This window comes from Perca fluviatilis, chromosome 21, assembly GCF_010015445.1.
Source record: "Perca fluviatilis chromosome 21, GENO_Pfluv_1.0, whole genome shotgun sequence".
NCBI classification, from domain to species: Eukaryota; Metazoa; Chordata; class Actinopteri; order Perciformes; family Percidae; genus Perca; species Perca fluviatilis.
Genome location: NC_053132.1, coordinates 24,790,714 through 24,807,831, shown reverse-complemented (window position 1 = coordinate 24,807,831; position 17,118 = coordinate 24,790,714). Strand labels below are relative to the sequence as shown.

The following is a 17,118-nucleotide window of genomic DNA, read 5'->3' as shown; positions in this document are numbered from 1 at the left end:
TCCCACTTTTCCGCAACCTTTTGACCATGCGTGTGATCGTGCGTAATGCTCCCAAGGTTTTGTAGACTGCGTTTTAGTGAACTCCGATGGTATCCCCTTTTTCCGAACCAAACCCAGTTTTTGTTTTCCTGAACCCAACAATCCCGTTCTTTCTAACCCTAACCCAGGGCCGGTCGCGGCGCCCGGCGAGGGGCTGCCAGCAACGGGGAGAGGCAGGGGCTCCTCCCACACCGTGCAGCGGAGGAAATGCGCTTTTCCTCTGCTGCTCTCCCCTGCCTCTCACCGTGAAGTAAGTGTGTGTGTGTGTGCGTGCGTGCGTGTGTGTGTGTGCGTGCGCGTGTGCGCGCGCGCGCACGCCCGCTTCTCTGCGTCTTTATGTGGTCGTGTCTGATTGTAGGTGTCTGTGTGGGAATGCTGTCTTTCTGCACCTGCTTTCCCACACAAAGTTACAAAATTGTTACATTTCAAGCACTTTCGCCTGTTTTGATTAAGTTCTAAGAAATAAGCACTAATAACGATCAAAAATCTTGTTTCTATTTTTTACCATTTTAATAACTGAATTTCTCACAAAAAACGAAAATGATCATGTAAATGGACTGTTCTTATATAGCGCTTTTCTATTCTTAACGACTGCTCAAAGCGCCTTTACGTAGCACAGGAACCATTCTCCATTCACACACATTCATACACTGTGGCCGAGGCTGCCGTACAATCTGCCACCTGCTCATCAGATAAACACTCACACACATTTACACTCCAATGGCGAAGCATCGGGGGCAACTCCGGGTTCTATGTCTTGCCCACACTTCGACACGGGACTGCAGGGGCAGGTATCGAACCATCAACCTTCCAATTGACAGGCAACCGCTCTACTACTGAGCCACAGCTGCCCATCATCATATGATCATAAATGTGATCTCACAGGGGTAAATGGTAAATATGAACCATAAATGATGTATATATCATTGGTAACTGAGCTAAATCTGTTAAGTATTAAGGCTGTGTAACAAAAATATGAACGCCACACAAGGGTTAAGGCTTCCAAACGGGATTTTGCTTCGATGTTCTACCTCTGTTAGGAGCACATCGATCTCACAATCACTGAATTGTGTTTTTTTTTTTCCCATTTTTCCGTTTCGTGATTGGTGATCAAGGGCTCCTTTCAAGGCTGGAATATGCATTGATTGATTAACATGGACCTTATTAGGACAAATATGGGACGACCTTGGGAGGAGCGTGAGGCTCGTGCAGGACCGCATAAGGTAACGCACGTCCGTATTTATAACGAGAAGAGTGCGTACCGGTGTGCGCCACAAGGTGTTATAAATCAGAATATTGTTTTTGCGTGTTTATAGCCTGTTGCTGTTGTTTTTGATTTCTCCCTGCGTGATTTTGTAAGTTTTCCCTCTTGAGTTTTTCCGTGTTCTTTTCCAGTCTCTGTACTGCCGTTTTCTGTTCAAATAAATCCTCAAGCTCAAACCATCTCCTGCCTGCCTGCCTCTCCCTGCATTTGGGTCCACTATCATCCGCTAATCATCACACTCCAAGCTAACGTTAGTGAAAGTGTTGGCATACGAAAGCATCAAACATGCATTTTGGATGAATGAGACGAGAGTATATATGCTGTTGTTCCTCGCCCTGGTTTGCTCAGTGCCGGGTTTCTACCCGGAAGTTATTGTAAACAAACAAATGGAAATTTGTTTTCCAGTTCCTGCCTGGTGAGTCTAAAGAGGACCGAGTTGCTTTACAGCAGATGGCCGTGCGAGCTGAGAAGACTCTAATAAATCAAATTAAAGTAAAAGAGGAGCGCTAGGAGCCATCCTAATTAAAGAGTTATGAACTCTCCATAAAACATGAGGTACATTTATGAATCACTCATTAAGATACCTGCCTAAAGGAACAGAAGAGACCGACACTTCTTCTCTCTGTACTTCTTAAGTCTCTTTGGATGTTGAGCAAAATCATGTGATCTATTATTGAATCCAAAGAAATTGTGACTAGCACATAAACACAACGCTATGATTGTTAAGTTCCAACGCTGTATAAGCGTTATCATCCTCTCTAAGGTAAGTAGGCCACTGTTGTCGTCTCGTTAGCAGAGCGCACAAAGCCTAGTTGGAAGCGCTCCATCCCAGCCGTAGGAGTGCTTGGCACTGAGTTTCCCGCAGTACTTGGAAGGGTGTTTGCCTCTATGGGAAGATGCGTGCAAATTCAATTTAAGTGATTGGCCATGCAGGTGGAGGTTTTGTTTTCATCTCCTGCCAGAGAACGCCTTTGCGGTCCAGATGTGGGCTCAAATCATTTCCTCTTAGAAAAATTAAATCAGTCACAAAGCGAAAAAAAACCCATCTGGCTTTACTCAGCAAGTGACCGCTATGGACATATTGTAGATTGTTTGGAGCTTTAATGAGATGTGATGCTGTATAAAAAGTAAACTTCTTGCAGGATGGATCATCAACCAGGCAGAGTAGTCAACTGCCCCGGGGCCCCAGAAACTGAGGGGCCCTTGAATTGGTTTTGATAATAATTTGATTCCTTTTTTAACCGGAAGAATTATTATTAGCATTTTTTATTTTTTTTATTGTTTTTGGTTTGTTAATTTTATTTGTTTTTGTTTTTTTTTAGCAAAACTTGGCGAGACCACTGACATAGGTTTTTGGCCTCCTTGCGTATTCTGTTACTATTAATATTCCTCTGTTAATGTTGTTTTGTATATGCTGTTAAACAAATGAAATACAATTAAATGAAAATTTGTTAGGGCTCTTTTCAAACTCAAATTCGACAACTAAATGTCTATAGGGGTCCTGTGCCTAAACCTAGTTTTAAGAGCTTTATATTTTGCAAGTTTGTCTTATGCTTTTATGATGCGTGTTTATTTTTAAAGTATTTGGGGCGCATTTAATGCCTTTATTAGAGACTTTACAGAGCAGAGATGACATGCAGCAAAGGTCCTTGCCGTGTCATGATCAGAGCCTCAACCCACAGGCCACAGGAGCAGTCCTGTCATGCATATTACTAATACAATTGTGTTTAATCAAATTACCACAAATTATGAATTACCCGGTTATGACTAATGCTGGGTTAATGGTAACTAGGTGGTAGGGAATATACACATTTTAAAAAAGGGCAGTCAAGGCCAGATTAACGCACTAGGGGGCCCCTTGCGATGTGGGCCGCGACTGTACTGTTATGCTGAACGTCATTTAATTTGTGTTTCACCATGGTCTGGGTGAATACTCGATTCTGATTGGCTGTAGGGTGTGCATAAAAAAGTGTTATAGGACACCTACTAAAGGAGTTCCAGTGACTGTTTACCGTTCTAAATTAATTCACTATTCATCCTATTTACTGGAACAGTGAACATTTGCATTGCATAAGAACCTAATGGGATGGGAATGATTATTCCAGGTATTAGTCAAACCCTCAGCCGTAACCAGGGAAGCTGTTTAGAAAAACTAAAAAGATTGTAAAACGCATTCAAATATAAAATAATGGTTTAAAAAAACATGGTATAAGCGGGTTAATGCCCTTCGAGGTGTCCATTGTCAGCTATTAATGGACGGCGACGAGGCGTGAACCGCCTGACACGTAGCGGAGGACATTAACCCTTACATAATTTAATAAAACACTAATTTGTTTAGGAACATGGACAATGGGAGCAAAATATTAACAACAAATCAAAGGTATTAAATTAGTTTAGGACATGTCCCCCTTATGAGACAGGGTCTTAAGATAATGGAGGAGCCACATGAGGGCATTTACCATTTAAGTTTGAAATTGGGTTTTTGTGGTGCATATTACTCGACTGGGTAAACCCAGCCCGATCTACCGGCTGATTTGATTTCTCCCTGCAGCTCAGGCTGGAAACCTGAATGTTTTTCTATCCTGCTGCCGTGACAAATCTGCGGGGACCAATCACAAACTGGCTTATCCACCTGGCGCGCTATTGCCGGGTTTAGCACGATGACGATAGAGAAGCGACCGAGCAGCTTTTTGTTTACATTCAACATGGTGGCCACCGAAGAGCAGCAACCCGTTGATGCCGCTGTCGCTGCGGTTTTAAAAGATTTCAAAGGCAACTTTTCTCTGAAACGGAACAGAAACTTTCCAACAAAAGAAGGACGTGTTTGCCTTACTACCGACCGGCTTTGCTAAAATCCTAATTTACCAGCTAGCCCCGCTGGTGGCCAAAAGAACGGAGCTCAGCTCAAACCCCGCCGTTGCTCTGCAAAGTACATCCCCCGGATCGTTGGTCTGATTGGTTGAAGGACTATCCAATCGTGTACAGAGTCATTTGAACTGTGCCCGTTGATCACGCCTCTTGTGCAGTAGAAAATACAGAGCAGACTCCCCAGACTAATGGTCAATCTTAAAAGATTGAGCTTGGTCTGGTGACAGCCAGACTAGCATATTACCAAATCAAATCACAAAATAATTACCAACAGACAACCTGAGGCTAGCTGGGGCCCCTGGACAGTTGACTGTCCTTCCAGGTCAGTAGTGGGGATCAGTAAGGGCCCAACAGCACTTTTTTTTTTGCCCCCAGGCCCCCCAACAGTGTGGCCATGTTCATGTTAAGGCACTGCAGGTGAATAGGCTAAAAGTTTTAACTAGTATACACCACCATCAAACTTCCCCAGTTTATTACTTACATTTAGCCGATTAAGTTTTCTCAAATGTTGTTTAAATATACAAATGAAGCTTTATCATATTAATAATGTGCATACATTTCCTAACAGAAATTCTAACATTGGATAAAGCCAGGTTCAAATGATTGTTTAATTTTTCTGACATAATAGAGTCAAAGGTTTCTTTCTCTCTTTTCATCACTCCATAAATCAGAAGATACTGTCAAAAGCCATGGATAAAAAAACAATTTTCTCTGTGTTTTCATGAAAAAAATGATGTATAAATCAGGCTGTGAATGACATACGAACAAAGGCCTCTGTAAAAAGCTTCAGACTGCTGAAGTGGAGATGTCTGAGAAAAAACTCATTTGGAGAAAACGGCCTCTGAATAGTTGTTGAATAGTTGTTGTCACTGAAATCTACAGACGCAAAGTGACAAATTTGAGGAGAAGAAACACCTAAATGTAGAGTTTGGACGTTTTCTTTCTACTAGTCTGAAAGAAGACCTGTTACGAAAGAGAAAAAAGCCCCCAAAATCTCATAATTGGCCAGTGCATGGAAAACCAACATTTCGGCCTGCAGTGCCTTAACAGAACATAAACTATTATTATATGTTTTCTCTTTCACAATCCTATACTCCTTCATCTAACTGCAGAAATAACATGCATGTATACAGTGCTACGTTGTTCTATTTGAAAGAAAACCCCAAACCAACCTGTAACAAGCCTGATCTTTAGATCACATCTATCTTTAACACACACAGGCTTTAGCTTCTGTAATGAGCACTGAGACCTTTTTACCCAACAGTGAATCAGTTCCTCGTGTGAGAGCGTGGAGGTGAAGGAGCGCAGCGGAGAGAAGTGTCAGAGTGCTAATGGGGCTCAGTGGGGCTTACTTCGGCTGAAAGCAGCCGGGCATGGATGAAAACACCAGTCAGTTTTCCTCTGACTAGAAAAGATTATATTAATGACTAGAGAGCAGTGTTGCTTGTAAATAATCCATACAGAAAGGAAAAAAAACGAACCGGGAGAAAGTATTAAGTCTGTGAGCAGTGGTGGAATGTAACTAAGTACATTTACTCAAGTACTGTACTTAAGTACAAATGTGAGGTACTTGTACTTTACTTGAGCCTTTCCTTTCATGCCACGTTGTACTCCTACTCCACTACATTTCAGAGAGAAACTACTACATTAATCTGACCGCTTTAGTTACTAGTTAAATTAAGATTTTTTTTGCACACAAAAGCACATTTAGTTTACAAATGATGATGTTTTATTCAAAATTAAACTACCCAACATTATATAGACCTACAAGTCCAGCTGAAATGATTAGACCATTAACCTTGTGTTGACTTCGGGTCAAATTGACCCTTTAAAAAAAAGAAATAATATGGAGAAATAAGCGCTGAAAATGTGTAGAAGAAAATGTTTACAATTTAAAACGTTGGAAAAAGCAAAAACAAACTGTAAAAACAAAAAGGCATCATAAACGTGGAAAAAGTGTTTTTTTCAAGGTTGACGTGAAGACAACACAAGGGTTAAACACTTAATTGACTGACAGAACAGTTTGGATCGTTTACAGTTTCTAAAATGTGAGGATTTTTCTGCATTGTAGCCTGCTACTTACTTTTAATACTTTAAAAATACATTTTTCCTGGTGATTTTACAGTGTGGAATTTGTACTATTTTTTTTTTTTTAATCTAAGTAAAGGATCTGAACACTGACCAGTTTGGTCACCAGCGCGCAATGTTTACGCATGGGTGTCGCACCGGCCTGCCAGGTTATATCACCTACCTACTGCGGTTCCAAAAGCTCCCTCTCCTCTCTTCCAGGTGATTCACAAGTCACTTCAGTGTCCCCATGACCAGCGTCTCGGAGTTGAACTCAAAGTGATTGCTGGAGGACGGAGACTTCCCCCACGAGTAGAGGCTGGGCGGCCGCTGCTTAAACTTGGACGTGTACCTGTAGAAGCTCCTGTGCCTGTTCTTCAGGTACTCCCTGTAGTTCTTGGTGAGCAGCGTGTACAGGAACGGGTTGATGCAGCTGTTGCTGTACGTGAGGCTCGCCACCAGGTAGTTGATGCAGGTGCGCGTTTGCGACGTCAGGCTCAGGGGCTTGGTGTGGTACAGAGGCAGCAGCTGCCAGATCCAGAAGGGCAGAAAGCACGCCCAGAACACCAGCACGATGGTGAAGATCATGATCAGCACTTTATGCTTTGGCGAGCGCTTGCCGCCTCTGCTGCTGATCACAGAGTTGCGCTGGGACTCTAAATAAGTGCGGGCCAACTTGACATACAGGTATCCGATAATGAGCCCCGGTGCCATGATGCTGGTGCCGAACAGGACTGTCACGTACACTTTATAAGCCAGGGGCGACCAGGTGGGTGCGCACATCCTCTTTACACCCCCATCGGGCGCGTTCTCGGTGGTCTGCGCGACCATGACCATCATGGGCACGGTGAGGACCAGGGAGAGCAGCCACACGCCCCACGCCAGGGCTTTGCGGTAACTCTTGGAGCGTCTGACCGTGTCCAGCGGCTTGGTGACGGCCAGGTAGCGCTCCGTGCACATGACGGTCAGGGTGAAGATGCTCGCGTGCATGGTGAGGAGGTCCAGGCTGAGCAGGATGCGGCAGCCCACGTCCCCGAAGTACCAGTCCTTTAGGAAGTAGGTGGACACCACGAAGGGGATGGTGGAGAGGTAGAGCAGGTCCGCCAGCGCCAGGTTAATGATGGAGATGTACATGGACGTGGCGAAGCGGATCGAGTGACACATCACCACCAGCGTGTACACATTCCCCGACACTCCGACGACGTAGACGACGGAGAGGAGCGTCCCGAAAGTAGAGGTGATAACGAGCTCATGGTCCACAGTTCCGGAGCCGCCGTCCCGCTGCGGACTCGTGTTTAAATGGGTAGTCTTGTTATTCATGGCTCGCTCCGATGTCCTCTCCTCTCCGGGTTGTTTTTTTGGTTTCGCTCCGCGCTCTCGGACAGAACTTTGGGGGGTGGGGTAAAGATGTGCACCGGCCGGCACAGGTTGTGTCTTCTTGCTTATCCGTCTCCCTCCGCTCACTGCCTGTCGCTCTTTGCTCCTGACGTCAGCACTGTAACACACACTTAAAGATCTGATATGGAACATGAATGGTATTCAGCCAGTCTCATGGGCGCAACCGTTGGCTACGCATTGACTGCACTGAACTAGACTCTTTGAAACCTTGGTTTAATCTTAACAAGTTGTCACTGAACATAAATACAACTAAATACATAATATTTGGACATCGGGAATTCAAGAATTTTCGACATATTATGTTAGATAATGTTGAAATAGAAAGAGTATATGAGAACATGTTTCTGGGAGTTGTCATAGATCACAAAATATGCTGGAAAGCACATGATAATCATATTAAAACCAAAATATCAAAGTCCATAGCAATTCTGAACAAAACCAAATATATTCTTAATACCAATTCATTACATGTATTATATCAATCTCTCATACTGCCACATGTAACTTATGGTGTGGAAGTTTGGGGGAAAACATATAAAACAATCACGAATCCAATGTTCTTACTTCAAAAGAGAGCAATCAGAATCATAAATAGGGCTAGTTATCGTGAACCGACAAACCAGTTAATTATAAACTTACAGGTACTTAAATTTAGTGAACTTGGGGCGCCCGGGTAGCTCAGTTGGTAGAGCGGGCACCCATAGTAACAGAACTAAACTGTGGAATGAATTAGAAATTGACATTAAAATGTGTAGCACAATTGACCAATTAAAAAAATTAAACATAAGCTGATTAACAAATATAAAACAGAAGCGTGCAGTACCAGAAGGTACACACAACCTATGGGAGTTTTGTGTTGTACTGGGTTATATATGCTTGGTTTGCTTGAAGATGCTTGCGAAAAGTGCAGTAAATACACCAGCACTTTTTGCACATAGTACTTTAATTCTAAAAGTCACTTTTTAGGATGGAGAATTGTCTGTACAGTCATATGTGTCCTTCCTCCATGTCTTTTGTTGATCTTATGATTTAGGACAGGGGTGATTCTAGGATCCGACCTTGATGGGGGCTCAGCCCCCAAGGAGAATGTGATATGGATATTGCGCATGCAAAAGTGTTGACCCCCCCCCATTAAATAAGTAATTTCATTAGCCAATAATCTCTGACCTCAACCACCCCCGATTGGCCAAAACTATGTTTCTGTTAACCCTTTCCTTGACTGGGTTACAGGTGCAAAGCACTGGCTACGGCGACAAAGGATATTAAACCTGTAACTAGCCCTTTAAACCTGTAATTGTTTGTCCTCTGTCACTAACAGACAAGTTTGCAACTCTAACTTTAAGTGCCAAAATGGATTCAATTATAATAAATAATTATTTATAATTATAAATAATTAATATAATAAAAAATAAAATCAGATGCTAGATGATTTGTTACCACGATTACTTTGTTTTGAAACGGGGAAGCAGACAGACATTTGTTTTAGTATTTCAGAACACCCCTTGTCCCCACATACTATTCATAAAGTTGTCCTTTTATTGTCATTTTTTCCCCCATTTCAGTTGGCTCTCATGCGAACCCTCTTGTCTTCCTAAATCGATGAAGATGTTCTGGGCCAGCAATCACGAGCCAATCATCTTTCCCAGACAGTGTAGGTGTCCTCAGACTTTATCCATCCACAAGTGACTGAACTCCAAGACCGACTACAATACCGTACCATCCATCCTCAAAGCTAAAAAACACTCTGAGGCACGCTGCTGCAGTATGTGTGTTTGTGTGTGTGTGTGTGTGTGTGTGTGTGTGTGTGTGTGTGTGTGTGTGTGTGTGTGTGTGTGTGTGTGTGTGTGTGTGCGCGAGCTAGCGCATCAGTCCCAGTTTTTTTTCCAGCTCATGGGCAGAGCAGCACTGACTGGCCATAAATATAACAGACATCAGTGGGGTCATGTTGGACTGAAAGCAACACATTCTCACTCCCATCGCGTAAAATACGGACGCTTGGTCAGGTGCCTTTGGCGTTGTTATTGAAAAAAGTAAAAGTCTCCTTTAGCGTCATATGTAAACGCGCTTTATCTAAACGCGCGTGGTCGGGACTATTGGCGTCACTTTTAATGCAGTTAGGTTAAGGACAAGGTCGTGGGTGGGCTTACGTTTCCATGACACGCGGGAAGAACGGGACGATTGGGGTTAGGAAAAGAACAACGGGACGGTTGGGTTAGGAAAAGAACAACGGGACGGTTGGGTTTAGGAAAAGAACAACGGGACGGTTGGGTTTAGGAAAAGAACAACGGGACGGTTGGGTTAGGAAAAGAACATGGGACTTAAGGAAAAGACGGACGGTTGGGTTGAGAAAAAAACGGACGGTAAGCAATTGGGTTTAGAAAAGTACAAGGGACTTAGCGGGTTTGAGCAAACCCACCATGCACCATGGACGCGCGGGACCTTAACCAATGGCACGCTGGTAATATGTTCAATAGAGTTATTGATGTGTTGAAATCATGGTTGAAATGCTGAAGCACTCCCTCATCCGCATGCCAAATTACAACGTTCACAGTTGCGCGACCTGTTATTTACGGTAGGCTAATTTGATTGACTTGTATCCCCACCAGACTGTATACAAACTATCCCCATACGCATGCAGCAAAGACCCAACCTACTCTGCCTCTGCTCTGATTGGCTAGTAAGCTACTAGTAACGCTGCTGGACAAATCTGTGCTGGCAGAGCGGGCTTGGTAGCGGTATGTCGGCAATGGCAGGCCCGCTAGCTAAGAAAGCTAAAGTTAATGTTCGGGCATTTCAGCCCTCATGGACAGAACAGTGGGGTTTTGTGTTTCAGAAGGACCGTGCGGTGTGCACATTATGTCTTGAAAATGTTGTTTGCCGAACATCGAGTGTTAAACGCCATTTTGAGACCAAACATGAGAAAACTTTCAAGGATGTGGCAGACAAGGCTGAATCTGTCAAACATGCCGTGTCCAGGTATGGGAAGCAAGCTAACACCCTTAAAGTCTTCGCCACGGCCAAAGATCATGCTACCAAAGCAAGCTATCACATTGCTAATTGCATTGCAAAACGGGGAAAGCCATTTTCCGATGGGGAATATATAAAGGAGCCTTTCATCTGTAGCTCAGATGTTTTGTTTGATGGCTTACCAAACAAAGAGACAATAAAATCAAGAATAAAAGACATTCCCATATCTGCCAGAAGTGTGGACACACGCGATCGAAGAAATGGCAGAAAACGTAAGAGCGCAGCAGACAGGTGGTTTGAAAGAAGCTATGGTATTTAGCGTTGCACTTGATGAGAGTGTGGATGTAAATGACATACCACGTTTGGCAGTCATGGCAAGATACGGCGATGGGACTGTAAGAGAGGAACTCTGTTGCTTAAAGCCAATGCCTGAAACAACAAAAGGTGAGGACATAGCCAGAGTTTTTCTGGAGCATTTTGAGGAGCGAGGGATTGACATTAGCAAGATTTTTGCAGTGACAACAGATGGTGCCCCCGCCATGGTCGGGAAACAGCGGGGAGCAGTCACATTAATCGAGGAACAAGTTGGTCACCCCATCATGAAACTTCACTGCATAATACACCAAGAAAATCTTTGTGCAAAAATGTCAAATTCAGATCTTAATGAGGTTATGGCTACAGTGGTGAAAGTTGTTAACTTCATAGTTAAGCGATCTGCTTTAACACACCGACAGTTCACATCTCTGCTCGAGGAAATGAACTGCGCACACAAAGATATCCCTCTCCACACAGCAGTCAGGTGGCTAAGCCGCGGAAAGTTTTGGGAGCGGTTTGTCGGCTGTTTTGATGCTATAAAGGCCTTCCTGGCTGAAAAAGGGCAAGACTATCCCGAACTGCAGGACGACGAGTGGGTTGTGAAACTTATGTTTCTCACGGACATTACGGGACACCTCAACGAGCTTAATCTACACCTGCAAGGTGCAGGGCAAACAGTTTTGGACATGTACGACACATGGGCTGCTTTTGTTGGAAAGCTGACAATGTTTTCAAGTGACATTGCCACCTCCACTTTCCGCTACTTTAGGCACTTAAGGGAGCTGTCCACGGAGCACAGCATCAGCACCGCTGAAATATGCAAATACATCAGCGGACTTGAGTCGGAGTTTACAACACGATTTCGGGAATTTCAGAAGTATGGACCCATGTTCTCATTCTTGATTAAACCCGATAGCTTTGATGGACATGAACTGGATTTAGCTCTGATGGACTGGCTGGATATACAGGACGTGGAAATGCAGCTGATTGAGCTGAAGACTTCAACACTGTGGGCAACAAAGTTTGCAGAGCTACGGAAACAGCTGGAAACCACCGCAAGGCATGATCACGGGACTTGTATCTTCACCTGCTGGATATCTGTACCAGATAGGTTTTGCTGTCTCAGGAACATTGCATTGGCTTTGCTGACAGTCTTCGGATCAACATATCTCTGTGAGCAGATATTCTCACATATGAAGAGCGTGCTCAGCCCCTCCCGCAGTCGTTTGACAACTGACCACTCCGAAGCTTGTGTGCAACTTAAAGTGACTAAGTACGAACCCCAGATAATGGAGCTCAGCAAAGAAAAGCAGGTCCAGGGATCACATTGACTGGTAGGCATCTGTTTAATGTAGCACATATGACTTTACATACAAGAGCTCTGTTCCAGTCTCTTTTTTCATGTCAGATGTGGATGTTTTCATTGCAGCATTCTTGTATAGTGTTTGTTACACTTAATTCTCCCTTTGTGACATTTGCTGCCATGCAACCTTTTTTGAAATGAAGGAATATAATTGCAAGCAGTATGCAAAAGGGGAACTGCATATAAATCTGTAAAAAACAATACAAGTATTAAGAGTATTGCTGACAAGAGTAATGATTTCAACTAAAATGTGGATGTTTCATAAGCATGGCAGCATTATTGTATAGTTCTCATATGTCTGTTACTCTTAATTCTCCTGTTTTGACATTTACTGCCATTATAACGGAGTGAAATTTAAGATGATAAAAAACATTGGTGTAATGTTGGTAAGGTTAATGATTTCAACTAAGATGTGGATGTTTCATAAGCATGGCAGCATTATTGTATAGTTCTCATATGTCTGTTACTCTTAATTCTCCTGTTTTGACATTTACTGCCATTATAACGGAGTGAAATTTAAGATGATAAAAAACATTGGTGTAATGTTGGTAAGGTTAATGATTTCAACTCCGATGTGGATGTTTTCATAAGGATGACAGCCTTGTATCATACTCCGGATATAATTACGTTGTTTTTATTAAGGGAACTAGGCTAAATGTTATCAAATTTTGCTATGGAATAAAACTACAGATTCCCTGGATATTAAACTTTTGATGTGATGTCATAATTAAACTTAATGTTGACATGGCACACTAATAAACAAGAAATTTTGAAAAGGGCACTTCATGTCAAAAAGGTTGCCGACCCCTGGTTTAGACAAAGAACAACGGGAGGGTTTGGTTTAGGAAAAGAACAACGGGACGGTTGGGTTTAGACAACAAACAACGGGAGGGTTGGGTTTAGACAACAAACAATGGGAGGGTTGGGTTTAGGAAAAGAACAACGGGAGGGTTGGGTTTAGGAAAAGAACAACGGGAGGGTTGGGTTTAGACAACAAACAACGGGAGGGTTGGGTTTAGGAAAAGAACAACGGGACGGTTGGGTTTAGACAACAAACAACGGGAGGGTTGGGTATAGACAACAAACAACGGGACGGTTGGGTTTAGACAACAAACAACGGGAGGGTTGGGTTTAGACAATGAACAACGGGAGGGTTGGATTTAGGAAAAGAACAACGGGAGGGTTGGATTTAGGAAAAGAACAACGGGACGGTTGGGTTTAGACAATGAACAACGGGAGGGTTGGATTTAGGAAAAGAACAACGGGACAGTTGGGTTTAGGAAAAGAACAATGGGACAGTTGGGTTAGGAAAAGAACAACGGGAGGGTTGGGTTTAGGAAAATAACAACGGGACGGTTGGGTTTAGACAAAGAACAACGGGACGGTTGGGTTTAGGAAAATAACAACGGGACGGTTGGGTTTAGACAAAGAACAACGGGACGGTTGGGGTTAGGAAAAGAACAACGGGACGGTTGGGTTTAGGAAAAGAACAACGGGACGGTTGGGGTTAGGAAAAGAACAACGGGACGGTTGGGGTTAGGAAAAGAACAACGGGACGGTTGGGTTTAGACAAAGAACAACGGGAGGGTTGGGTTTAGGAAAACAACAACGGGACAGTTGGGTTTAGGAAAAGAACAACGGAATGGTTGGGGTTAGGAAAAGAACAACGGGACGGTTGGGGTTTAGGAAATGTGACCCACGGGACACGATCCTCAACCACCACCCCAACCAACCTCCCAATGCGGATTTTCGGGCTTTCATACTACTCGCTACCGTAGTCGCTGTTAGTGCTACGTCATCTTCAAGCGGCCTGTAGCTGCTGCTCTCCCCGGTGCGTTCTACACACACGCCGAAGGGCGCATTTCGTCGTTTATGACGCTAACAGCCACTGCCCAAACGTCCGTATTTCACGAGTTCGGAGTGAGAACGGGTTGGTATGAGAGGCTGCTTAACCATGTGACACCCACTGTAGTCTGTTCCTATAATGTCTGTTTTCAGTTGCTTGTCTCCATCCTCCCTCCTACACACACAAACACACACACACGCACATACACACACACACACACACACACACGCATGCACACACACGCATGAGCACACACAACTCCTCTTCCCAGACAAATGACTAAATCAGATGCTACAGGACATGATTTTCTGTACGGCAGGGACACTTGTTCTCCCTTTGATCTTGAGTGGCTCTGCCCTTATCAGACGGATTCTTACAGAAAATAAGAATCAGATGAATCTGAAATCTCAACAAAAGCAGATTGTGAATGGAAAAGAAGAAAAAAAAAATGTCATACTGGTCCTGTCTGATGTGTTACATCACACTTTTGTCTCTCCAGTCGTTCACGTGCTGCTGACATGAGAGGTTTAAGCTGCAGTAAGCAGGGACATTGTGACAAACACAACGCAATATGTGTTCGAATGTATAGTGTGTTTGTGTGTATGAGGCTATTGTTGAAGGTGTACCGCTTTACACAATGTTTTAAAGGTGTACAGTTAATGGAATATGCATAAGCCAGACAGTATTTCTGTTATATAACTGACTTCAAAGATACCTTGTGGAGATTTCTTGTGAACTAACACAGTCATGTTTACATCCAGTGTTTCCCATCTAAATGTATAGTATTGCGTGTATCTCGGAGGCCTAACAATGTGTCCGACATATTAACACGGTCTCATGGCAGTTCGTGAAATGGTCACGTTATTTTTAATCTATTGATTCGTGTACACGGACACGTTCATCTCGTTTTTTTCGTGGTGCTCAGCACGGAATGGGAAGCATCTATACATAGGTTGGGTTTAGGAAAAGAAGAACAGGGAAATGACACGTCACACCCCCGGGACACGACCCGCGGTCTCTGGGGGACGCGCGACAACAACGGGACGGTTGTGTTTAGGAAAATAAAACGGGGAAATTAAACGCCACACGCCGGGCAGAGGTCTCCGGGGTGAAAATCCTGTATTGTTTGACCCATCCACCAACCTCCCTACGCGGATTTTTGGCTTTTCATACTACTCCCTACCGTAGTCGTGCTGTGATCACAAAATAAGCTTCCCAATGATATACATTACATTAAAATTCGTGCTCACCACCACGAACAAAACGACATAAACGTCTCCGTGTACACACAAATCAATAGATTAAATACGAACTGCCGTGAGACTGGGTTGAATATATTTCTATTTATATAAAACATTTGCAAGGGCGATTTATTTATTTTTTTTAAAGCTGCACTAATCAATATTTTTACATGAACAGTGTAGAACAGATCCAACTCAAATGTGTATTAGTGTCATGTGAGAGTGGTCGCTCGTAGCGACCAAGCCATGGAAAATGATCCCCCGACTCTGCCATTCCTCTCAGCTCCCCCATCCCTAATCACTTCACCTTGCACTAACCTTCATCTTGGACTATACGTTTGACCATAGCACATATTATATATTTCTTAGCATTCTGCACCAAACCCATTCAGCCTTCCTTTCTCTTATACTAAACAGCTATTTTGTATATTTGTTTCTGTATTCATTGTTTATTTCTTATGAATGTTTAATATGTTTGTTTGTGTATGTATGAACCTCTCACCAAGGCAGATACCACGTAGGGTAACTACAGTGGCAATAAACTCCTTTCTGATTCTGATTCTCTGCAGGGTGTTTGAAAGTCTCCTCATTATTTCCGTTCTCTGGCCCACAACGTTATTGTTTCAGTTCCCTCTCGCTGCTTTCATCAGTGGGGGTGGGGGGTGGCTTCTGGGGCTCCAGCCCCGAATCTTTTGAATGAAAATGGGTGCTATGGTTACCCCCAAGTGTACCCTTTACAAACATGCCTACTTAATAAACCATGTTTTTCTCATGCAGTATAAATGTGTTATTTTCACGGTGCGTGGAATATTTTTGCCTACTGGGGTCCCTAAACAATCTTAGAACTGCATAAATTGGGAAGGAGTGCAAAGGTGAGACTCTTGTGGATTCAGTGAGCCTAGTTGTATTCATATGTGATCATGTTATATCATAGTAGCCATTTTATTGTAGTGAGACTTGACGTCACTGAATAAAAGGATCAGTTGTGACCTCTAGGATTATCTTAGCCCCATCAAACTATATAAACAGAAGGTAGAGACCTAGGCCATTCACAGGATGTTTAGTTTTAGTGTTTTGCAGTCAGAGCAGCCCAGATTATTATGGGATGGATTCAAATGTAGCAGATTTGACAGCTAAACATTCATTCTGTGAACTCTGCTCCAGCATAGCAAAAATAGGTTTCAAGATAAGTAATGCTGTGTTGTTGTTTTTTTAAACCTTTTTTTATTTTATTTTTAAACACAAAACATACACCTCCCCCATCTGAACCCCCCCCCCACTCGACATCACCACCTGCCTATACAAAATTTAAGACAAGATTAAATAATAGCCATAACATTTAATACAATAAAATAATAACATAACAAACTGTAAACCAAATAGTTTACAGTAGTCAATCAATCAATCAATCAATCAACATTTATTTATATAGCACTTTACAGCAACCATCAGTTATCCAAAGTGCTTTACATCAAGAACCAAGAACAAAACAATATAACATACAATAAAAGGAATGAAACATAGAAAACAGCAAAATCAGAAAAGGTTACATAGAAACAGGAAAGGGAAATTGTCACACCACTGCTACGTATTAAAAGCCATTCTAAACAAATAGGTTTTGAGTTTGGACCTAAAAAGAGCTACATCTGTAATAGTAACTTGTGCCAGAGTCTCGGGGCAGCAACTGCAAAAGCCCAATCACAAGCATGGAAAATGTGTAAAGATGTGCCAATACCTAAAAATAAGAAAA

At 43.0% G+C, this 17,118-nt stretch overlaps 1 protein-coding gene across 1 annotated transcript; it reads right to left on the bottom strand.

The window, feature by feature from the left end:
* Positions 1–6,432: 6,432 nt before the first annotated feature.
* On the bottom strand, positions 6,433–7,620 carry LOC120551372 (urotensin-2 receptor). The gene has a single exon (XM_039788780.1). It carries the CDS (start codon positions 7,556–7,558, stop codon positions 6,473–6,475), a length of 1,086 nt encoding a protein of 361 aa, XP_039644714.1. The 5' UTR covers positions 7,559–7,620; the 3' UTR covers positions 6,433–6,472.
* Between the last annotated feature and the right edge of the window lie 9,498 nt (positions 7,621–17,118).